The sequence below is a fragment of the Phytophthora cinnamomi genome, assembly GCF_018691715.1.
Source record: "Phytophthora cinnamomi strain GKB4 chromosome Unknown Contig100, whole genome shotgun sequence".
Classification (NCBI taxonomy): domain Eukaryota; phylum Oomycota; class Peronosporomycetes; order Peronosporales; family Peronosporaceae; genus Phytophthora; species Phytophthora cinnamomi.
Window position 1 is genome coordinate 487,828 of NW_027151033.1, and position 23,470 is coordinate 511,297.

General features: G+C 57.2%; 6 protein-coding genes across 8 annotated transcripts; 4 read left to right on the forward strand and 2 right to left on the reverse strand.

Moving 5' to 3' along the window:
* Nucleotides 1–197: 197 nt before the first annotated feature.
* Nucleotides 198–4,110, forward strand: IUM83_16622 (trehalose-phosphatase; the record flags this gene model as incomplete). Of its 2 annotated transcripts, XM_067941518.1 has the most annotated exons (4): nucleotides 198–2,001; nucleotides 2,086–3,254; nucleotides 3,306–3,946; nucleotides 4,101–4,110. In XM_067941518.1, the coding sequence occupies 4 exons, from the start codon at nucleotides 198–200 to the stop codon at nucleotides 4,108–4,110; spliced, it is 3,624 nt and encodes a 1,207-aa protein (XP_067783216.1). The 2 variants fall into 2 exon arrangements, with proteins under 2 accessions (XP_067783216.1, XP_067783215.1); XM_067941517.1 differs by lacking the exons at nucleotides 2,086–3,254; nucleotides 3,306–3,946; nucleotides 4,101–4,110 and having other exon boundaries at nucleotides 198–1,145; nucleotides 1,405–1,428.
* A 44-nt stretch (nucleotides 4,111–4,154) lies between these two features.
* On the reverse strand, nucleotides 4,155–5,752 carry IUM83_16623 (Chitinase domain-containing protein 1; the record flags this gene model as incomplete). The annotated part of the gene is made up of 6 exons (XM_067941519.1): nucleotides 4,155–4,183; nucleotides 4,249–4,387; nucleotides 4,466–4,545; nucleotides 4,614–4,812; nucleotides 4,885–5,520; nucleotides 5,603–5,752. 6 exons carry the CDS (start codon nucleotides 5,750–5,752, stop codon nucleotides 4,155–4,157), a joined length of 1,233 nt encoding a protein of 410 aa, XP_067783214.1.
* Nucleotides 5,753–8,399: 2,647 nt separating this feature from the next.
* IUM83_16624 (Molecular chaperone (DnaJ superfamily)) lies at nucleotides 8,400–10,434 on the forward strand (the record flags this gene model as incomplete). Its single annotated transcript, XM_067941520.1, has 4 exons — nucleotides 8,400–9,289; nucleotides 9,971–10,046; nucleotides 10,120–10,247; nucleotides 10,317–10,434. The coding sequence occupies 4 exons, from the start codon at nucleotides 8,400–8,402 to the stop codon at nucleotides 10,432–10,434; spliced, it is 1,212 nt and encodes a 403-aa protein (XP_067783218.1).
* A 5,599-nt stretch (nucleotides 10,435–16,033) lies between these two features.
* On the forward strand, nucleotides 16,034–17,308 carry IUM83_16625 (gaf domaincontaining protein; the record flags this gene model as incomplete). The annotated part of the gene is made up of 1 exon (XM_067941521.1): nucleotides 16,034–17,308. The coding sequence occupies one exon, from the start codon at nucleotides 16,034–16,036 to the stop codon at nucleotides 17,306–17,308; it is 1,275 nt and encodes a 424-aa protein (XP_067783217.1).
* Nucleotides 17,309–17,575: 267 nt separating this feature from the next.
* On the reverse strand, nucleotides 17,576–18,922 carry IUM83_16626 (Calcium/proton exchanger; the record flags this gene model as incomplete). The annotated part of the gene is made up of 1 exon (XM_067941522.1): nucleotides 17,576–18,922. The coding sequence occupies one exon, from the start codon at nucleotides 18,920–18,922 to the stop codon at nucleotides 17,576–17,578; it is 1,347 nt and encodes a 448-aa protein (XP_067783219.1).
* Nucleotides 18,923–20,860: 1,938 nt separating this feature from the next.
* Nucleotides 20,861–23,266, forward strand: IUM83_16627 (trehalose-phosphatase; the record flags this gene model as incomplete). Of its 2 annotated transcripts, XM_067941524.1 has the most annotated exons (6): nucleotides 20,861–20,918; nucleotides 21,079–21,452; nucleotides 21,564–21,674; nucleotides 21,747–22,042; nucleotides 22,419–22,636; nucleotides 22,725–23,266. In XM_067941524.1, the coding sequence occupies 6 exons, from the start codon at nucleotides 20,861–20,863 to the stop codon at nucleotides 23,264–23,266; spliced, it is 1,599 nt and encodes a 532-aa protein (XP_067783235.1). The 2 variants fall into 2 exon arrangements, with proteins under 2 accessions (XP_067783235.1, XP_067783236.1); XM_067941523.1 differs by lacking the exons at nucleotides 22,419–22,636; nucleotides 22,725–23,266 and having other exon boundaries at nucleotides 21,747–22,049.
* Nucleotides 23,267–23,470: the final 204 nt, after the last annotated feature.

The following is a 23,470-nucleotide window of genomic DNA, read 5'->3' on the forward strand; positions in this document are numbered from 1 at the left end:
CACGTCTCAGATGTTGAAGACAGCGACGCTGTCTCCTATTGGTCAACTTGAATCAAACTCCGTCTAAATTACAGATGTAGTCTCAACAGTCTTGGGCACCGCAAAAGTCTCCGCACTCGCACTGAGTATCGGGCGTGCGACGCCGTTGAAGTACCGTCACTCTTGAATCTGCCGCCTCGCGCGCACATCTCGCCTGGATGGGGGAAGACGCCGCCGCGCTGCACGTGGCGGCCGCGTCGCCGCCCGCCAGCGGCGTCCTGTCGCCGCGCAACGAGTTCTTCGTGTCGCAGCGCGCCGCCACGGACTTCGAGCTGAGCCGCCTGGACACGCTGTCGCTGGAGGAGCAGGAGATCCTGGCCAACATCCAGGAGCTGCAGCTGCAGCTCATGCGGCTGCGCGCCGAGGAGGAGGAGGACAGCGACGACGAGTCGACGGACAAGGCGGCGGGCGCGGCCGGCAGCCAGCTCATCGTGGTGTCCAACAACCTGCCGGTGCTGCTGGAGCGCCAGCCGCAGACCGGCCGCTGGAAGGCCACCAAGACCACGGGCGGCCTGGACAAGCTCATGTGCCTCACGGGCGTGCGCGCCGAGATGAACTTCCTGTGGGTGGGCTGGGTGGGCCAGCACATCCCCAAGAGCGAGCACGAGGCCGTGCGGCGCTTGCTGCTGCAGCACAACTGCCTGCCGGTGTTCCTGTCGTCGGACGTGGCCTCCAGGCACACGGGCTTCTCGTCCGAGGTGCTGTGGTCGCTGTTCCACTACGTGTCGGAGCCGGTGCCTTTCACGTTCAACGCCGGCGGCAACTCGAGCTTCCACTCCACCAAGAGATTCAGCAAGCAAGACTGGAGAGCGTACGAGTCCGCGAACGAGAGCTTCGCGGATGCGATCGCCGAAATATACAACGAAGGAGACTCCGTCTGGGTGCACGACTACCACCTCATGCTGCTGCCGTCGCTACTGCGCCAGCGTATCCCGCCGTGTCGGATTGGCTGGTTCCTGCATACGCCGTTCCCAGCTTCGGATGTCTATTGCCGTCTCCCCGTGCGTTCACAGCTGCTAACGGGCGTGCTACAGGCAGATCTCGTAGGCTTTCAGACCTTCGACTACGAGCGCCACTTCCTCTCCACCTGCCACCGGCTGCTTGGGGTGGAGTGTTCGCACAAGGGTGTCCGTAGCTCATTTGCCGATCGCGACCACTTCACGTCGATTGGCGTGTTTCCGATTGGTATCAGCTTGGAGCCATTCGCCCGCGCAGCGTCCAGTATGGCGACTCTGAATCGGGTGAACGAGCTTCACGATAAATTCGGTGGCAAGCGTATCATTCTTGGTATTGACCGGCTCGACAACATCAAAGGAATCCCCCACAAAATGTTGGCCATGGAATTGCTGCTGGACCGGTTCCCAGAGTGGCAGCATAACGCCGTGCTAGTGCAGATTGGTATATCGTCTCGTTCAGGTGTGGTCGACAGCAAGTCCACCGGCGCAAAAAACGCAAGTGATAATGGCCGGAGACCCAGCGCCAGCAGTGCCAGCGGGGACAACGCCAGCATACTCCCTCGGTCTTCGTCCTATCCGATTGTAGGCCCAGGAAGCTCGACTGGCACTGACAGTCCTATCAAAGGTTTGTCAGAGTCACCACCCGCTGCTGCAAGCCCTATTGCAACCGGCAAAGGCAACATCGGATACGACGCGTGTCACCAACTCGAAATGAGTTCTCACAGCTATCACAATATCGTAACCCAAGTGAACCAGATCGTCGGACGCATCAACGGAATTTTTGGGACTCTAGACTACGCACCGATTCATTTTATCCAGCAGCAAGTGACGCCGCACGAAGAATTGTGCGCTCTATACGATCTGGCTGATGTGTGCCTGGTGACATCTACACGCGATGGAATGAACTTGGTCTCTCACGAGTTTATTGTCTGCCAGCAGCATTTCATGCGCAACAAGGATGAACGCAGAAAAGCTGCCCGAGCTGCCGCTAGAGGTTTTAGCGACAGTAGCATTAAAAGTGATGGCACGTCAACTCCAGGTCCTGCGCTTGGAGCTATTAAAGCTGTCGACAACACAGAACTCACGGGAGAAGGCACAGCGAGAGGTGGAGTGCTGTCACCTATTGCATCACCACGGCAGTCGTCAGCCTCTGTTCTGACGGATTGGGAAGGCGAAGATGGCGGACCAGGTGTGTTGGTGGTGAGCGAGTTTGCTGGTTGCTCACAGTCGTTGAGTGGCGCTATTGTTATTAATCCGTGGAACACGGAAGACGTGGCTCTAAGTATTCACCAAGCTTTGAGCATGTGCCGCACTGAGCGTGAGATCCGTCAGCAGAAGTTGTACCGGTATGTGTCGTCTAACACGGCTTCGACTTGGGGAGAAGAGTTTCTGGAAGAGCTTGGTGAGGCTGTAGAGAAAAACCGCAAGACGTCAACGCAATTGCCGAAGCTTGACAAGAAGGCCATTGTGCAAGCGTATCGCAGTGCACAGAATCGCGTTATTATTCTTGACTACGATCGAACCCTGACACCGCAGCACTCTCTTCTCCCCCTTGCGGCTGTGGGGCCGAATTTCAAGTCGCTGCTCGATGCACTCAGCGCTGATGAGCGCAACACAGTATTTATTGTCAGCGGTCGTGAACGTAAATTCCTTGAGACGTGGTTAAATGGTGTGCGCGTCGGTGTTGCCGCCGAGGACGGATTTTTCTATCGCATGAATTTGAGTAACACGCGCGAGCAGTGGAAGACAATGAGCAAATTCCAGTATGATGTGGCAACAGCTCGGTCTGGAGGAAGTACAACGGCAACTGTGGCTGGTGTAGGAAGTGTCAGTGGTGGCAGCCTGGATGCGTCATACTCGAGCGATGCCCACAGCATGATGCACATGAGTATGGGTAGTCTACCAACATATTCTCACCATGCTTCTGCGCCAGGTTCAACAGATACTGGAGACAATACGCCAGTCACGGGTGGAAGCATCGCTCCGACTGACGACTCGTTTGGTGGTGATGACATGTCGTGGAAGGATTTGGTGTTGCCTACGATGCTCATGTTTACGGACAGAACGCCAGGAAGTTACATTGAAGACAAGGAAAGCTCTCTAACGTGGCACTATGGAGATGCTGACCCACATTTCGGAAGCTGGCAGGCGAAGGACTTACAGATCATACTTGAGCGGCAGCTCATTGGAACGGCGCTGGAAGTATACCAGGGACACATGTCAGTCAGCGTTGAGCACGAAGGGTGTACGAAAACGCGTGTTCTCGAGGGTATTCTCAAGCATTTATCGCTTCCTGAACAAATATCCAAGAAAAGTGACCAGGAGGTTGACTTTGTCCTGTGCGTGTGCGATGATGTGACTGACGATCAAATGTTTCAGACATTGAACGCATTGGTCACTGAGTCTAATGAACGTCATGATGAACGGAAGAGGAAGGAAGAAGAGCAAGCAGCTAACGAGCGTATTCGCCGGAATTCGATCGCCTTGGGCAAGTCTGTACCTCCTCAGCTACACGCGCAGTCAGTTCCGTCTGCTGCGCACGTTTCAAAGGCAAAGCCCCGAATGCCACGACCGAGAGGAGGAAGTGGTGTCACTGATGAACTGGAGCCAACTATAAAGATAAGGGGCGGGATGAAAAAACGTCGGCAGAATGAACAGCTAATCGGTGCGGCAGCGGCAGCTGTGCGAGGACACGAAGACTATTCCACCGACGACGAGGAGGAGTTGGCCGTTGGGGATTACGTGGACGATGACAACAAGGTGGCATTTAGTCGCTTGCAGAAGGTTCCTGTGCGACTAGCAGAAGACGTCTCAATCTTTGCCGTGGTCGTTGGACCAGACGTCCAACATAGCGGAGGTCGTCATGCCTGGTCGTTTGCAGTGGACTCACTGGCAGACGTGCGCAAGGTTCTCAAGGATTTTGTTGATGAAAGTCGCAAAGGAGGAACTGGGCCAGCCACTGCAGCTGGCGACTCAAATATGCCTCCAACAACAGCTCCAACCGGAGGGATGCCACTGCTAGCCCCTCACTACCGCCTTAAGACTCGTAAGTAGTAAAACTCACTGGGCTCAGACTAAATAACGTGCTTGCACTAACGCACAAAGTCTTGGGTAGTTTTTAGAAATGGAAATCCTCACAAGTTGACAGCTGATTGTGGATTACAACAGATCGTAGAAGAAGTCCAGTCCTGCCACAAAATGATGCACATCAGTTAGTTCGTGACACCAGAACGATTGTTCCACTCATGTGCACCTTGTCCAAGCTCCCAGATTGCAACGCCCACACCATGCTCCTTGTACAACGTCAATCGGTCTTGCAGGAACTGCAGACACGGGAAGAAAACTACGTGGTGGCTCCCCGTGTCGGAAGCAGTGTATACGTGTTGGCATTCCTAAGAGAACATCGTAAAGCCAGAGCTTTCAGTATCATGTAATTTGTATCACGTACGCACTATGGCAGTGACACGTACATGAGCTGTGGGATCCCAACGAATCTTGGAGACTTCGTTGTCCTTCAGCGACTGAATGTACGTGTTTCCCGTGATCGCATCTGGAAGCAGAACATCAAGCGCTCTCAGAACTAACACCCGAAAGCTTTTGCCAACATCGCATACTCACCTCCGTTATCGTAGCCGTAGAATGGGATTCCCATCAGAATCTTTTGCCGTTCCATCGGTGACATCTTCTCCAGCGTCTTCTTCAGCCACGGGTACGGCGCGTTTGGCCCTGGTGCACTAAAGTCGTACGCATTCATAGAAAAGCGATGCACCAACGGTGCCAAGTCGGCGAAAATCTCGTGCGTCACCGGCAACTCGCCCTACAGCACCAACCACCCGCCCTCTCCTAATTAGAAGTCAACCCCAACAGCACGGCTCTGCATCACGCTCACCTCGTTCGAGCTTCTGGAGAGCACAAGAATCAGCAACTTGTCCGCTGATCGGAATGCCCGACCCATTTGCTGCAGCATATCCACCGTCCCTGCCATCACGGGGATCTCAAACACCATCCCGTCGAAGTCGTGTTCGTTGGCCAACGCCAGCATCTTCTCAATAATCACGGGCACGTCCTCCGAGCTCAGCCGGTTGCGTTCGTAGACGACACGGGGCACCACTGCAGGGCCCTCTCCCTGCTTCTCCTGTCCCTCTACTCCATGTTTAACGTCGCGCACCCACTGACTGTCGATATCATGCGTGCCTGTGATGATCGGCACGTGGTCGGGGTCTTCGCGCAGCTGCAGCCACACGGGCGAGATGTACGTGAACTTGGAGCGGAACTGCTTGGCCCAGTCGTAGCCGCGGTTGTTCCACGGCGTCACGTAGCCCAGCGTCTCGCCCCGGAACTGCTTCAGCACGTCGCTGGCCGCACGCGCGTGCTCCTGCAGCACGAGCTTCGGCTTGAGCTTGGGCGTCACGAGGCCCCGCGCCCAGACGGAGGGCACGCCCCCGCTGCCGTCCTCCACCTGCGCCGCGCACTCCTGTCCGTTGCACTGCACCTCCACCAGGTCGTCGCGCTTGACGAAGTCCAGCTGCAGCAGCGCACAACGGTATCCGTCAGACCCAAGTGAAGAAGCGCTACTTCACACATTGGTTTTGCAGTTTTAGGGGTACGTTGCTCGTCACGAAGTCGAAGTCGTCGTCGTCATCTTCCTCCACCTCGTCCGCCTCGTCGTCGCTGCTCCAGGCGTGGGCGCCGCGCTCCATCGCCAGCAGCAGCGTCAGGAAGCACGCGGCCAGTGCCGCCAGCAGCGCAGGCTTCATGATGTTGTGCTGGAAGTATCCGGATTGACTGTGATTGACGAATTGGTTTGGACAGGTGAAGTAACGCTAAGTGGTTGTAGGAATTCAATTGAAAAACAATTATTGATTCATATTGGAATCGATTGAAATAAAGAATAATTTCATGATTGATATCTATTAGTTTTAGGTATTTGTATTCAAATATGTACTGCATAATTGGAAATCGTTTTCATAGTCTTAAATTATAATAATTCGTAATATTGTATTGATGTTCAGTGAAATAATTATACGGTTGTGAAGTACAGTTGAAGCGGCTGAGTCAGCGCGCTAGTGAGAAGACCTGCACGCTGGGTATGCGCCAGCTAAAAGGACGAAACGAGCCTTCGTGCAGCAGCACCGTTGTAGCCGTGGTTGAGCCTCAACCACGAGGAGGCCGCGATCGGGGTGTGCGCCCGCGCACGTGCGTCGTCAGCACTGGCCCGAGAATGTCGATTGTCAATGACGTGGAAATGGTTTTGCTTCGAGCGCTGGTCACTCTAGATGTACTGGGGGTAGATTCCTGGGGAGACGATGTCGATCACACACTGACAAATAGGATGGGTTTGCGCGTGACAATGGCTCCTTGGCATTCCGGCAGACCGGTATCCAGTCAATGGCCGATGGCAGCGAAGGCTCGTCGGGTCGCTGACAGTGCAAGCAGTTGCCAACTCGGCGCTGACCACCACGAACCTCGAGTCCAGCTCCTTCTCCAATCTCAGCGACCCATGCGATGATTCCTGCCCCCTACAGCCACGTTTGGTGCCACGGAACGTGCGTGGCCTGGGCAGCACATGCATGGGTCGTCGCACGGTGGACGCGCAACGAGTGCTACGTGCTCATTCTGTGTTTTGACAACGGGAAGACACATGACGGCGGAGCTGAAGAAGGAGTCACCCCAAGGATGCCGGTCGATCGCGGCTCGTAGTGTTGGCAGCAACACCGACGGAGAGTCGTCTCGAAGGTTGTTTTACGTCGAGCCCGAGACCATGGCTCCGGAGCATTGCCTCCACGAGCAAGCGGAGCCCACCGACAATCAAGAGGACACGATTGTTCGGGAGTTGGCGCTTCGCGCTATGACCCACTTTCGAGAACGACTCAACATGTCCGATCTGGTGCAAGGAGTATCGTCCGAGACTCGGTCCGACGGAGAGTTTACAATCACATCGAGTGCTATGCTTCCTTGCACGGCCCATGAAATCACCCACGTATTATCACCGGATAACACGGACCGCTGGAACGCCACCATGGTCGAGATATTTGGAAACGACTACGGCTACGGGGTGACGGTGCGCTCAATACCTAAGAACAACAATGATGAGCAACCTTGCAATCGCCACCAGGGGAGCGACGAAGACGCACACTTGTCGATCAAGGTAGTCCACTTCAGCGGGTTAATTCCTCTGCTTTCCAAGAAGACGACAACGCTCTTCTTGGACTACATTGAAGTGTTAACCGACCCCAACCACTCGGACCTGAAGACATGGCGCGTAGTACAGAGCCTCGAACGCGACGAGGGCGGTGTGCTGCATGTGAGCGATGTGCTTGCAGGCTACTACATTGAAGAACACCGGGAGGCGCAGCACACGCAACTCTGTTTCTTAGCTTTGCACTCGGCGGTCAAGGTTCGCGATCACACGGTCCAGCGTCTACAAAAGCTTGCATCGTTAGTGAACAAAGCCGCCGATCTCGCCCTCCGCCGACGCCTTGGCGCGCAGCGTCTGGTAGATCCTCCCCGTTCTGCCTCGGGGCGATCCAGCATCACCCGGTCGTTTGCGTCACTGTCATCATCGGCCTCCGCATCAGCCTCGGGATCTCGACCTCCCCCGACCGGACTTCCAGAAGGAGAGGGAACCACCGACTTGACTGCCTGCACTAGCTGTGAGGACTCGCTCACAAGTTTCTTGAAAAGGAAACGCTTTTGCCGAGTCTGCGGCCAACTCGTGTGCGGCTCGTGCGTATCGACACACGAAGTGGAATGCCGAATCGGCTTCGTGGTTCGAGTCCCTGTGTGCACGCCCTGCATCAAGCGCCTGCAGCGCGAGGCGTTTGCGCTCGTTAGTTACGACGAGTGCCACGATGTACAGTAGGTAGTGTCGGAAATGAAAGCATTTGAATTCATGAGCAAAATCGGACACTTGTTGAGGTCGCACCAACCCTAATACACATACTGAACCAGCTTTTCTTAAGATGTATTAGTTGGCGACTATCAAATGTTAGCTGAATAGAACGCCATCACCTGTGCCTGCACCTGTTCCCCCACTAAGGCTCGATCTACAGCCGCTGTGCGCATACGACTCGCTTCCGCCGTCGTAGGCCAATTCGGGTCAGGCGGCTTCAACTGCGTTTGGGATGTCGCTTGCCGGTGCTCTAGTCAGACCTGAACCCGAGGGTGGCGGCCCCACTCAAGCGAGCCCGCGTATCTACAGATTGAGCACACACACATCGATGCGTATCCAGCCTGCTGACCCCTTCTTGGATAACATCTCGTCGTGAACGAGATGCTCGAGCAGGTCGGCTCGCGCGGAACAGATGGTGGAGTTCCATGTTGAATAACCGTTGTTACAACAGTTAATGCATGTTAAGCTTTTCAGTGTTATCAACACCGCGCGCCACTCACCTTCGGACCATCATGGCGGATGCCAGCAGCGCCGAGGACGCCGCGTACTGGCGGCAGTTCGAGCGCGACTACTACGCGCTGCTGGGCGTGGCGCGCGGCGCCTCGGGCGAGGACATCCGCGCGCGCTTCCGCGTGCTCTCTCGCGAGTTCCACCCGGACCGGCGCCGCGACGCGGGCCTCGTGGTCGCCGCCAACGCGCAGTACGCGGCGCTGGACCGCGCCTACAAGGTGCTGTGCGACCCGCTCAAGCGCCGCGCCTACGACTCCTACGGCGAGCGCGGGGTGCTCGTACTGGAGCAGGACGCCGCCGCCTCTCGCCGCTACGCGCTGGGCGCGCACCTCTCGACGCCGGACGAGCTGCAGCAGCACGTGGAGGAGCTGCTGCGTCGCGCCAACCAGCAGCAGCTGGAGGCGCAGTTCTCGTCCTTCAGCGAGATGTCCATGCACGTGGACGCCTCCGACTTTGTTCGCGAGCCCGTGCGCGGCCTGCGCGGCCTGTTCCGCCGCGGCGAGCGCCTCGTGGAGCGCTCCGAGATGACCATCCACCAGCGCACCGTGTTCCCGCTCTCGCGCAGCACCACGCTGACGCTGGGCGGCTACATGTTCGACAAGGCCGGGCTGGCCATGGGCAGCTTCACGGCGCAGCTGGCGCACACGTCGCCGGACCCGAGCGTGCCGTCCTTCACGCTCTCGAGCGAGCTGGGCTGGACGCCCAAGCTGCACTGCCAGATCAGCCAGCCCGTGTCGCCGCACACGGTCTTCATGGTCATCCCGGAGCTGGACGACAACGGCCTCGACATCTCCCTGGGCGCCAACCAGCTGCTCTCGCCGCAGCTCCACGGCGCCATGATGTGGAGCACGCGCGACGGCCTCTCGGGCTCGCTCAGCCAGGACGCGGGCACGTACAGCGCCACGGCTGCAGTGGCCGTCAATGGTGGCGGACCCAATGTATCTTTCCAGCTGCGGAGGATGCTCATGGCGGCCACGACGGCCAAGGTGTCGCTGCGCGCCAGCCTCGCGACGGGCCTGTCGTTCGTTGCCGGCGCCAGCCGAGAGATCTCTAACCGCACGCGCGTGGCGCTCGGCGTGCTGCTGGCGCGCGCCGGCGTGACTCTGCGTGTGGGCTTCACGCGCGGTAGCGTGCGCTTCGTGATGCCCATTTTCCTGTCGCCGTTCTCGGCGCAGTCGGCGTTCTCGACCTTCTGTGCAGCCACGTCGCCGTTCGTGGTCGCGGCTGTAGTGACGCAGCTGGTGAAGCCGGCGCAGGAGCGCAAGCGGCGGCTGGAGCTGCAGCACCGCCACGACATGCGTGTGCAGTACCTTGGCGCGGCTCGACAAGGCGCGCTGGAGCAGCAGAAGCTGATGCTCCGGTGTGCGAAAGAGAAGACGGAGCAGGAACAGCAGCGCGAGGACGGAAAGGGGCTCGTGATTTTGCTGGGGAGATACGGCAAAAACCCGACGAGCCCGGACTCGCGTGAACCGCGTGGAGATGATCTGGACGTGGCGCTGAGGGCAATGCGGGAACGGGAACTGAACGGCGACGGTGGAGACGACGCCGATGCTGGAAGTGGTGATAACATTAGTCAGCAGGAGGCGGAAGCGGAGCTGTTGGAGCAGAGGTGGATCGACGTGACGGTCCCTCTTCGATTCTTTGTCAAGGTAGGTCATCATCTCAACTTCATATTTGTTGTGTGTGTGACTTCATGCTAACCTCTGCTGCGATGACATTCAGGATGGAATGCTTGCGCTGAACGCGACTTCCAAGGCTGGGCTTCTAGGATTCTACAACCCGTGTGTTGGTGAAGATCTGACCATTGCTGATGCACGATCATCTTCCAACTCTGCCATGAAGCCGTTGCTGTAAGTATCTCGCTCTGTGCTCGTTTGTGATTCGTGACCCTCATTCATGCACGTATATTTGTTTCACAGCTACGTCCGCTATGCGTACGACGGTCAAGTGTTCGAGGCCACTTTCGATGACGACCAGGCTGTCAGCTTGCCGTCACGGTACGCCCAGGTCATGGGCCCCGTGGGCAGTGTGTACTAGGCACTGCCTAGTAGGCAATATAGAAGCGATCATTGCGTGCTAGAGACTGGATATCGAGCATTATGTTGGCACGTTTAGACTAATCGATGAACTCCCACCGTCGCTGATTGCATGGGTTGGTCTGTCGACAGACTCTGTAGCAACATACATTGACCTAAACGGCATGAGACTTGCTGGTCACACTTCTTACTTACAGTAGTGTCATTAGTGTTGGCCGCGGTATTTACCACAATATCCGCTCAGCCAAACAATGAACTCTTCCAAGAACACCTGCGCCAACGACAAGAAAGCGTAGTATACACTATATAGTAGTACTATACAGCTCTCTTCTCCTGAATCAAACGGCTAAATCGATCGAGTAAGGAGCGCATCTGCACATTTACATTTGAAATTACGTAGGTGAAGCTAAACATGAAGAAAGCATATTAGCAAGTTACTAGTAACAATTGCGCATCCACATTGCACCATTTCCCGTCCAAATTGGGAGAGTCATGAATGGGTTGGTAGTAGTGGGAATTTCGGATAGCGGTACTACTACTACTACTACTACTACTATCATTCCCCTGAAGATATATTCTAATATTACTATTCTAATACGCTATCAAGACAATATTAATAATGTAGTACTACTATAATACTACTAATGGATCACCCCGAGCTTTCGCTTGCTTTCCTCCATGCGTCTTACTTCGAGGCGATTGTGGCGCAGAATTAGCTGCTGTTGCGCTCGCTCAGTTTTTGTTTTCGTTCGCAGTGGACTCATCACAATGGAGCCTGTTGAGCACACGCGTTCTTGAAACGCAGTCGAGCAGCCCCGTCCTAACCAAACAGGTACAAGTTTTGCTACCGACGAATATGTCTTCTCGCCAACTTCCGCAAATCAGCGGGAAACATCAATGTACCCACACAACTGCTCTACATTCCACACACGAGCGTTTCGTTTCCTGTCTCGCACACTTAGTTTGGCCAGGACTCTTTCGTACTCTTCTTTGACCAAATACTGTACTTTTGCCACATCAGCGCATGCCCGGCTGAAAAATCTGCATATTGATCATCTTAGCGAACATGTAGTGGTACGAATGACACGGATTGCGGTGCTACCTCTTGGACAGCTCGGTCGTAATCAACTCGGCGGCAGCGCAGAGCTCGTTGCTACACAAGTGATGCACTTGTTTACCGCATACACAGCATGGAGACGTCCGTGATAGGTCGCCCCAGTGGCACCAAGCTTAGCGCACTTCATTGTGTGTTGTTTGAGTGGGTGGGTGGAAAATCGCAAAGTGAGAGATCCTAAACGAAGCAAGGAAGGGGGGGGGGGCTGAGAGCCACGGCCTTCAAGGTCTTGGCGGGAGCGATAATAGTAGACCTAATAGCTCTATGTCTTAGAGCTATTATGCATTTTCCACTACTAATTACCTAAGGACCTTGAACTATAGATATAGTAATAACAATAGTAGTGATAATATCACTACTACCACTACTAATCCGCGCAGTGCTACCAAACCATATTCATGATGTCTGCTAGTGTTTGGCAATTCATCGTTAATATCGATTATATTATCCATTGTAATCTTTCTCATTCCTCATTCTCAAGCTGATATTAACGATTGGAAACGTTACTATCATCGATATTAAATAAAATATGTTAACACTAGATTGGCGTTCAGAACACCAACAAACCGGTCCACTTGCCCGATGTTCAGCGGACATTAGAGGATATTAATCGTTAATAATCCACAGTGGTAATATATTTGATATTAACTTTGAATATGAATTGTCATAACTACTCGTATTAATAATACCTGCCATCCAGTATTCACCCACGCCGTCCTGGCCGCGAGGATGAGACAATCTGGAATTGCGGCCATCGGTCCATTTTCTCTTTCGACGCTACGTGGCAGGCGGTTTGATTGACAAGAGCACCACCACCACCTCTGCATACTACCATGGATTTCTTTAACAAGGCCAAGGAGGCGGCGGAGAAGTACGCGGGTGGCGGCGACTCGAGCAAGAATGCCACCGCCGACGACAAGAAGAAGAGCGACTCGATCTTCTCCAAGGCGATGGAGGCGGCCGAGAAGTATCACGCCAAGGAGAAGGTGGTCGAGTTCGCCCAGAAGCGCGTCGCCAAGAGGGAGGAGGAGAAGCTCAAGCCTGACTACGAGGAGAAGAAGGACAAGTCCGTGGTGGACAAGGCCGTGGAGGCCGCCGAGGACTTCCTGGCCAAGCAGGGAGACAAGTCTGGGGACGTCAAGCAGGTTGAGGAGGTGAAGGTCAAGGAGACTAAACCCGAGGACAACAACGAGCACTGCAGACCCAGAGCTAGTTCCAGCTCCAGCTCTAGCTCGGACGACGAGGAGAAGCACCACTCGCGCCACAACAAGAGCCCGAAGAACCAGTCGGACAGCTACCCGGCGTGCTACCCTGACAATCGTGACAATAATCCGACGTACCCGAGCGCGAGCGCTGAGGGTGACATGTATGGCTCGTTCTCGAAGATGAACGTGAGCAACAACAGTGCACCAAGTTACGACGCGGACTACAATAGCTCGGCGTATCGCTCACAGCCTGCTCGCAATGAAGACAACTACAGCGCCGAGAGGTACCCGAGCTACGAGTCGGAATGCAGCCGTCAGAGCGTCCCCGAAGCACCGCCAGCGTACCAACCGGCTAGCAGCGGCTACCCCAGCGGAAACAACACAGGTTCTCCGAGATATCCTAACAGCTCGAACTATCCCGACAACTCGAGCCGTAACAGCAACCCGAGTGATGGCTCGCGCTACGAGACGTACCAGGAGTACTGGAGTCGACAGGACAACGGCGACAATCAGACGAACGAAAAAAAATATTCGAGCTACCCCAGCGGTGCTACTGGTGGTTACGGATATGGTGAGGCGAGCGGAATGAGCGGAGGTGCGTACGGGAGTCGCGACACGTACGGCAACAACAGCCAGTTTGGACGCTCGAATGAAGGCAACGGGTACGGCGGCAACCGCAGCTATGGAGGTTACCCCAACGATAGCGTCTAAAGCTACTGGCACACTTGCGGACTAGCTGCTTGACAAGATGGGTCAAGGTGCCCAGGATTCGCTAGTAAAGAAAATAAATGGTATTCATGTTATGCAGCACATTGTGCGCTTTTGTTCCAGCCTCGAGTGCTTTGTTTCCTTGCACGGCGCATGAAATCACCCACATATTATCACCGGATAACAGACCGCTGGAACGCCGCCATGGTCGAGATGTCTACGGCTACGGGGTGACGGTGCTATGACCAACAATGATGAGCAACCTTGGTATCACCACCAGGGGAGCGACGAAATCACGCACTTGTCGATCAAGGTAGTCCACTCCAGCAGGTTAATTCCTCTGCTTTCCAAGAAGACGACAACGACTACATTGAAGTTCTAACCGACCCCAACCACTCGGACCTGAGGACATGGCGCGTAGTACAGAGCCTCGAACGCGACGAGAGCGGTGTGCTGCATGTGAGCGATGTGCTTGCAGGCTACTACATTGAAGAACACCGGGAGGCGCAGCGCACACAGCTCTATCTCTTAGCTTTGCACTCGGCGGTCAAGATTCGCGATCACACGGTCCAGCGTTTACAAAAGCTTGCATCATTAGTGAACAAAGCCGCCGATCTCGCCCTCCGTCGACGCCTTGGCGCGCAGCGTCTGGTAGATCCTCCCCGTTCTGCCTCGGGGCGATCCAGCATCACCCGGTCGTTTGCGTCACTGTCATCGTCGGCCTCCGCATCAGCCTCGGGATCTCTACCTCCCCGACCGGACTTCCCGAAGGAGAGGGCCACCGACTCGACTGAGCTGTGAGGACTCGTTCACAAGTTTCTTGAAAAGGAAACGCTTTTGCCGAGTCTGCGGCCAACTCGTGTGCGGCTCGTGCGTATCGACACACGAAGTGGAATGCCGAATCAGCTTCGTGGTTTCGAGTCCCTGAGTACACGCCCTGCATCAAACGCCTGCAGCGCAAGGCGTATGCGCTCGTTAGTTACGATGAGTGCCAAGATGTAGCGTAGGAAAAGAAAGCATATGAATCCACGAATGAACACGGGCAGCACATGAGTGAAGTCGCATCAACCCTACCATCTTTTCATATGTCCCTGTGTGCACGCCCAGCATCAAGCGCCTGCAGCGCGAGGCGTTTGCGCTCGTTATTAGTTACGACGAGTACCAAGATGTAGCGTAGGAAATGAAAGCACATGAATTCTCGGGCAAAATTGGACACATGTTGAAGTCGCATCAACCCTACCAGCACTTCATAAGATGTATCAATACATGTAGGCGTGTGTTTCGACTACCAAATGTTAACTTAATACATACATATGTACATGTAGAACTCCAGTACCTGTGTCCGCACCTGTTCTCGCTTGCGGCCACACTATGACTCGATCTACAGCCGCTGTGCGCATACGACTCACTTCCGCCGTCGTAGGCCAATTCGGCTCGGAAGGAGTCAGGCGGCTTCAACTGCGTTTGGGATACCGCTTGCCGGTGCTCTACTCAGACCTGCACCCGCGGGTGGTGGCCCTACTCAAGCGAGCCCGCGTACACATGTATCTACAGATTGAGCACCCACGCACATCGATGTGTATCCAGCCTGCTGACCCCTTCTTGGACAATATCTCGGTGTCAACGAGACGCTGTAGGAGATGACGCAACTAGTGCAAATCGAGGTGGCCCTGCCCCACAAACAGCAGAGCGCTCGTGAACCAAAAACAATCCGCGCGGATTTATGCTCAAGGCCATTTAACAGGGAACGAAGTCCACTTTGGGCGATTGGTGGCATCGCCAAGTTGGCACCAGCTTCCTGTGCTGCAGACGCTTCTCGGCAGTGGCTACGGCAGCCAATGCTCATCTCGATCCAGTTGATCTGGAGCCGATTCGCGGCCACGTAAGCTTTCGCCTCCCGTCCCTGCTCGTCATGTGGGGCGCGCCTGTGGCTCAAGTGGCGCGATGGCCATTTTTCGGACGGGGGCGGACCTCGTTGCACCGAGCAGATGCTACATGTATTCGTTCACGCAGTCACCAGTCGCAGCGAATGTCCAGCTCACTGCAATCGGCGCTTTCGATTGCGGATTCTCCAGGGCTGGTGATGTAGGAGCCGGCCGCGGAGCCCCAGCACACATCGGTGTTGTCCGAGTCCTCCTCCGCATTCTGCATCCTTCAACGAGGGATGCACTTGACTTGAACCGCACAGGCGGGACAAACAGCATCGCTTGTGCACGCACATGCACACGAATCAACCGACGCCACCCGAGCGCGGACACCTCGGCACTTGGGACACCACGCGCGAGTCGACGAAACCATTTCGAAAATCAGCTTGCCACAGTGTCGAGGTCGCTGGACGGATCTCCTCCGCGCCGCGCATGCAGTGCAGGTTACGCGTTGAAGGTGGCCACAAGCTGCCGCTGAACCTCTTGCAGCTCCCGTCTCTGTTCTCGGGTATCACATCGCTGCACCGAGCTCAAGTGTGTAACACGTGCTGGGGGTGTATGTTCTGCTCCCGAGCTTTGCCAACCAGACCAGCCATTCTCGAATCCGCCGTCAGCCGCGCACACGTCAACTCTCGAGCCCCCACAGCGATGGCGCGCGACTTCGGCAGCAGCTCGGGCGTCTCGGCGCGCAGCATGTTCACGTGCTCGGACGAGAGCACCTTCCTGAGCTCCAGCGGCCGCTTCACTACGCAGTCGACGCCGTCGTCGGCGTCGCATAACACGCAGTCGTTCCTGAGCTCCAGCGGCCGCTCTACCACCTTCTCCACGGCCAGCTCCGTGGAGCAGAAGGACGAGGACGACGCACTGCTGGCGCTCGCAAGGCGCGCCCGCGCCAAGATCGAGCACGCACGCAGCGCGTTCGCCACCGGCGGCTGGAAGGAGCGCAAGGACGGCCAGGGCGTGCGCGTCTTCGGGCGGCGGACCAAGTCCGGCGTGTTCGACGTGGCGGCGTCCACGGCGCTGCCCTACAGCGCCAACGAGATCCTCGAGGTGCTCTCGAGCCACAACAGCGACGACTTCAACGCCACCATGGTGGCGCTCGCGGGCGACGCCTTCTCGTACGCCGTGACGCTGCGCGAGGTGCCCATGACGTCGCTCACCGCCCACCTCAGCACCAAGCGCATGCAGTTCTCGGGCTCCATCCCGCTCGTGTCCAGCACCAAGACCATCGAGTTCCTCGACTACGTCGAGTTCGACTACAAGACCCGCACCGCCGTGCGCACCTTCCAGACGCTGACGCGCGACCGCACGGGTCGACTCGTTGTCGGCGGCAGCGTGCTGGCTGGATACCTGCTGCGGGAGCAGCCGTCGTCGCACCAGACGTCCGTGTTTTACTTCGGAACGCACGTCATGTGCCCCGACGAGATGAAGGCCAAGGGCATCGTCAAGGCCAAGCTCAAGGCCGCCACCGTGCGCGAGACGTCGACCCACGCCCTGTTGAAGCTGGCCAAGCTGATCCCCAAGATCGGCGAGATCGCGCTGCGGAGACGACTGGGCTCCGAGGACAGCGTCGACCCCTCCGAGAATGTCGGCGATGGGAGCTGCTCGGGGTGCGGCAAGCTGGTCAAGGACTCGCTGCTGCGCAAGAAGCACGTCTGCTACATCTGCGGCCACGACACGTGCGCGGCTTGTTCCAAGTCGCAAGACGTCGAGGGCCTCATCGGAGTTATCGAACGCCTCCGCGTCTGCTGCATGTGCATCTCGGCTGCGCGGCATCGGGCTTTCGACAGTGAACCGTTGGAAGACGGACCAGTCTACTTGATCCGCCCCAGCATTGTCAGCGGCTTGAGCACCACGTCGACGAGCCGCACCGCGTCGAGCACGCCGTCACACGTCCGAACGCGTACTGTGTACGCACGATAAGATAGTATGTCATGCGAAGTAAGCTGGCCACCCATAGAGAGACGTAGGAATCCCCCGACCATATCTATCTAATATCACCTAAGACATAAATTGCAAGACAATGAAGTCGCAGAATCGACTAAAGAAGCTCACGTCATGGCAGAAGAGATTAACAGGACATCTTAGCAAAATGTGATTAGGGGGCGCACCAGTGCTTTCCTGGTGCTTACTAGCGAGCTATCATTGTACTGGACAAATGGTTGGAAAACGAGGAGCTTCGATCGCTCCTTACTCGGCAGTGGGGACGTGTACCCATACGAGTGCGATGGCCACAAGCGCGTAGGCAGTGAGGAGCATAGAGCCCTCCAGCCAGTTGGACTTGCCGTCGGCGATGATCGCGTATACGATGATGATAGACATGAGGTAGATGAGGATCTCGAACTGGGGGAACGCAAGCGACATGGCCTGATCCATGAACCAGCCAGAGAGCACGACCACGGGCACCACGAAAAGCGAGACCTGCGTGGCCGATCCCACTGCGACGCCCATGGCGAGCTCCATCTTGTTGTTCAGCGCGACCTTGACAGCCGTCACGTGCTCCACAGCGTTGCCCACGACGGGCAGCAGGATGATGCCGATGAACGACTTGCTCAGGTGCATCTCATTGGCAAAACCATCGATGGAGCCCACGAGGAACTCGGAGAACATGGACACCAGCAGGGTCGCGCCAAGCAGCACGGCCGCGCTGGCACGCTTGGACAGTGCGGCAGCCTCCTCGGGGTCCTCCTGCTCGTCCTCGAAGAAGTCAGCGTGCGTCTTGAGCTGGAAGAAGAGCAGCTGGATGTACATGAAGAGCAGGAAGGCGGCGGCGATGCGCGAGAGCGTGAGCGTGTTGGCCACACGAGTTTCCTCCGACTCGTGGTCCGAGAAGTAGAAGATGTAGCTGGGCAGCAGCATGGCGAACGAGGCCAGCATGAGCAGCGACGAGTTGGCGCTGGCACCCACGGCGTTGAACGAGTTTTCCTTGTTGCGCACGCCGCCGGCGATGAAGGCGCAGCCCAGCACGAGCAGCAGGTTGGACAGCACGGAGCCGATGAGCGAGCTCTGCACCACGTTGATCTCGCCCGCCTTGAGCGCGAAGATGGCGACGATCACCTCGACGGCGTTGCCGAAGGTGGCGTTGACGAGCCCGCCGATGGTCTCTCCCGTGTGGAAGGCCAGCGACTCGGTGGCCTCGCCCAGCAGGTTGGCGAGCGGGATCATGACGAGGAAGTTGAAGACGAAGACCCAGAGGTCACTCCAGCCGCCGAGCGAGGCCCAGATGGCCAACGGCGCCGCGAGCAGCATGAGGTTGAGCGGCTGGTCCTTGATCATGTCGAAGATGGCCTGCGCGTCCTCCTTGAGCGTGGGCGGCGGCTGCGGCGCCTCGCTCACGTCGTTGTCGGCGCTGCTGATCCCCGAGGACGTGCCGAGCTGGTAGCTGGCGCTGCTCACGTAGCCGTTGCTGCCGCTGTGGCCGTGGCCGTGCAGCAGCGCCGAGTGCTCGCTCGGGTACTTGCGCGGCCGCGCGGCGCCGCCCTCGGCGTCGTACGTGCGCGAGCGGCGGATGGAGGCCAGAGCCTGCGCCGTGTGCATCTTGTAGCTGTGGTGGAGGAGGTGGGGGTGGTGGGTGCTTCGGGGTTCGAGCTGGTTCGGTTGTGGGACGTGGTGGGGGCCGACGCTGCTCTTGCTCCCTCCGGCTGCGCCCTTGAGACTGTAGATCTGCGGCGTCGTGGCTGATGTTCCGCCTTTCGAAGGCGTTTGCTCGATGCGACAGAAGCGGAAGTGGGATCATCGGTCAAGAGCGCGCGGGCTATGTGCTATGCCGCGCCCCCATTGGCCAGCGCCATTCGAGCAAAAGTAACGGACGTCGTGAGATCGTAGGCTATAAAATCCAGCTGGTCAACCTGCACCTTTGCGCCGAGGTTGTTGACCAGGTGACAGGACCAGCTGAAGGAATCTCCGCGCCGTGTCCACGTGTCCACGCCGGCGTCGCCGAAGTTGAAGCGCTTAATCGAATTCGCTGGTCATCGCCGACGAAAATCCTGGGCGGTGGCTACAGCAACGCGCTGCCGGCATAGGATACCTGCTTCGGCGCGCTACATGTCAACGACTACACCTAGTTTTTGGACAGGAAAACCAGCGCTTCGCGCTGCCGTCTACATGCGGAATCCAGCTGCGCCGAGTATTTGGCGTATACACGCGCGAACGCCGTGTCGGCGAACGCGCTTTCGTGCATGTCGTGTCGGCTAGCGGTAAGCACCACAAGCAAGCAAATTGGGTTGGACACGCATTTCGACGCTGAGCGGTATTCACGCCCATGACCGCTTGGCTTGTCCATTCCGGACACCACGCAGATTCGCTCCGCAAAATCCACTTTACGAAGACGATGTGATGTGAGATTTGACCACGGCAAGGGAAGCCGCATTTTGAATCTTGAACGGCTGGAGGGGGCGTGACGTGGTGCGGCACCACCGCTCCACTCGCGTAGCCCCGATCCTCACACGCTGCAGCAGAACTGCGTGGGAATCACATAGAAGATCGTGCAGGACGTGCTTGCCGATGTCGGCCAAATACTGTAGACTGGAACAGCGGCTCGGCAGCCTTAGAGGTCGACACACTGGCGGGTCTTTCCTTCGTCTGCGCCAGCAAGTTTCGTCTACGAAACGAGCAAACACGCTCGCTCCGGCGCTCAGCGCGTTGCTCGTGCCGACTCGCTGCTCGTCACGCCACGACAAACTCCGTCGGCCCGACGTTACGCGTCGTTGACACGACTATTAATAACGGCTCACGTAACCACAGCTTCAGCCTGAGGCTGTCGGTCACTACCCGTGTTGGCTCAGCGAAGGGCTCAGTTGTGGGCTTCGCGTATTGACGACAATAGCAATAACGGTGAGTGTACCAGCGCTCGTATCGCAGTCGAGCGAGGTCCCGAAAGTCGCACATGCAGGTTCCGAAAAACGCTGCGTGCTGCCAACATCGAGACATCGTGATCACAGGAGTACGGGAGCGCGGAAGCGTTGCTATCGTGTGCATCAGATACCGTTGCCGCCCTAAAAACAGTTTGGCACATGTAGCAGCCTCGTCCGTAATGACAGCTCTGCCGCGGTGCCGTGCTGACTCCGAGTCAGCGCATGGCTCGCGCCAGCCAGGGCTTTGCTGAGGCGGTGCAGGGCGCCTCGAGACCATACACTTGGTGCACTGAATACCATGTTGTTATCGCCTGCCCTCGCGGACTATGGCATACAAAAACTAGTACATTTCGTCTGCGAGCGTACTGTTAACAACGTGAGCTGATTGGCCCGACTCTCAAGGCCAAGTCGTGGCCGTCGCTGCCATCGCTGCCGTCACAAGCTCAGCCTCGACCAAGTCCTCACGCGCCGCCGGCCTAGCGAGCGCGAGCTCAGCACAGCCCCCAGGCCTCCGCGCAGCGAGCGCCGGAGCCGCCAGCGTCCGTCCGTCCTCCGTGTCCCACGTGGCGTCGCGAAACCGCCGCGGTCCAGTCCTGCACAGGCTCCCACGCACACAGCCACCATGCTGCACCCGACCAACGCGTTCCGGGACATGGACTCCATCAAGCAGAAAGTCGCAGGTAAGACGCAGCGCTTGGGATAAGCATAGCGCTTGTCGTCGAGAAACCGACTAGACTCTCGCTCCATTATTGGCATTATTGGCGCTGCGCCCCAAGCAGCAACGAACGCGGCGTGTCTATGGGATTCTGACTTTGTTGACCAATGTGGAATGCAACGCAGGCAAGCGCCCCGTGGTCTTCCTCGACTACGACGGCACGCTGTCGCCCATCGTGGATGTGCCGGACCACGCCTTCATGACGGACGCCATGCGCGCCGCGCTCAGCGAGCTCTCGTCCAAGTTCGTCACGGCTATTGTGACGGGCCGCTCCACGGAGAAGGTCTACAACTTCGTGCAGCTGGACAACCTCGTCTACGCCGGCAGCCACGGGTTTGACATCAAGGGCACCAAGTCGCGCCCCATCAACTGCCAGGTGGCCGACCACTACCGCCCCGAGCTGGAGCAGGCGCTACGTGGCTTGACGGAGCAGACAGCGCACATCGCTGGCGCTGAGCTTGAGGACAACGGACTTGCCATTTCGGTACACTACCGCCACGTGAGTATTGCATGAAGATTCGGTGGATGTTTGTTTGGCGCCTGCCTTGAAGGTCTCTCCTTCGGTTGATGCTGACGCATCTGTCTTGTCTTGTGCATCTTCACCATTCAGGTCGATCCGGCGCTGCAGAATGCAGTCGAGCAGATCGTGGACGACTATGTGGCGTACCACCCGAGCCTTACCAAGAAAATGGGCAAAATGGTGTTCGAGCTGCGACCTCGTGTACGTCTGTCTCCCCTCGCCTTGCACCATCTTGTTATCCGCAGCTAACGGGACATCTTTTACCGTATGCAGGTCGATTGGGACAAGGGCCGCGCTGTCATGTACATCCTGTCGGAGTTGGGACTGGATGCGGAGGACGTCGTGCCTTTCTACTTGGGTGACGACGTGAGCGATGAGGATGCCTTCAACGCACTGAACGGCCGAGGGCTTGGCCAGGGCATCTCCATCATCGTTCGCGACCCCGAGGCGGAGAAAGTAGACTTGCCGGGCAACCTGAAGGAGTTGCCGGTGACGAAGGCGTCGTACTCGCTCCGCGACACCTCGGAGGTGCAGCAGTTTCTGACAGTGCTGGCGAGACTCGAAATTGCGTGCTAGATTTTCAATCGCCGGGCGCGACGGCGCCCTAGAATGACGGAGAGCTGAGAGCTGTCGTCGAGCACGCCGCCATTCGTTTCGCTATGTATTGCCTGGACAAGACCACGGCAGACTGGTACTGGTTGGGGGCGATCAGTTTGCTCGACATCTACCACATAACTAAAATGCGGTACCTTTCATATTTGCACACACTTCCATCTCTCCGGTGTTCGAGTTACCCAAAGGCAAAGCCTGCTTCGAAATGTAGCCATCTGATAATTCCATCCCGGGGGTCCAGCTCTCAGTGTCTAAATATCGATACTCTACTCGATATTTAGACATACCCCCGTCCATTTTTGCGGCTGGGAATCGCTAGACCACAGACCACAGGTTTTCTACAAGCGTCAGCATGTCCGTGCGTGTGCTCCAGGCGTCCACGCGCGCCGCCGCGGCCGTCGCCTCCAAGCGCGCCACCGTCGCCACGTCCTCCCGCGCCTTCTCGGAGGTGGCCAAGGACGACGAGGCCGCCAAGGCCGCGGCCGCCGCCGCCGAGGAGAAGCTCATGACGCAGCTCCGCGCTCAGCAGCTGACCAAGGCCGAGCGTACCAGTGCGTTGCCCTCTCTTCTCCTGATCTCTAATGCGAAAAGAGTCGTGAAGCTAACGCGGTAATTTATTTTTTTCTTACGTGGCTGCAGTCCTGCCGCACCACGCAACGGAGGAGTGCTTCCCGACGATCGAGAAGTCGCCCATGCCCTTCCCGGAGGAGGCGGCCGTCGTGTCCGGCACGGGCGAGTGGTCGGTGGGCCGCAAGGCCAAGCTCTTCAAGCCGGCGCGCAACCAGATGCAGAGCGGCATCCACCAGACCAAGCACTGGGAGATCCGCTTCGAGTCCCCGCGCACGTGGGCCAACCCGCTCATGGGATGGACCAGCACGGCCGACCCGTACATCGGCCTGGTGACCAAGTTCGACACGCAGGAGGCCGCCGAGCGGTTCGCCAAGAAGCAGGGCTGGGAGCTCGAGGTCGCCGAGCCGGCCCCTGTGGGCGACTACTACGGCAAGATCTCGTACGCGCACAACTTCCTGCCGGAGAACGTCGAGACGCTCATCAAGCAGAAGGGCAAGAAGTCGGCGGTGCAGTTCAAGCACCCGACCGGCCGTCGCAGCAACTGGGTCAAGACGCTCAAGTACCACGGCAACGGCGTCGTGGCGCAGCACGGCGGCGAGGCCAAGGAGTAAAGTACGCACAACGAAAGCGCAGCGATGGAAGCAGGCAGCATTGTAACGAGGGAAGCAGTCGGCGAAAAGTCCGACTAGCAGCGTGTGCTGCTCTCTTCGTAATAAGCAGCTCAACGAGAACTCATCGAAACTGAAGGCTGTTGCGTATATCCTATGAGGTTTAGTCCATTTTTCATCTTACATGTAAGGCCTAGCGAGATGATG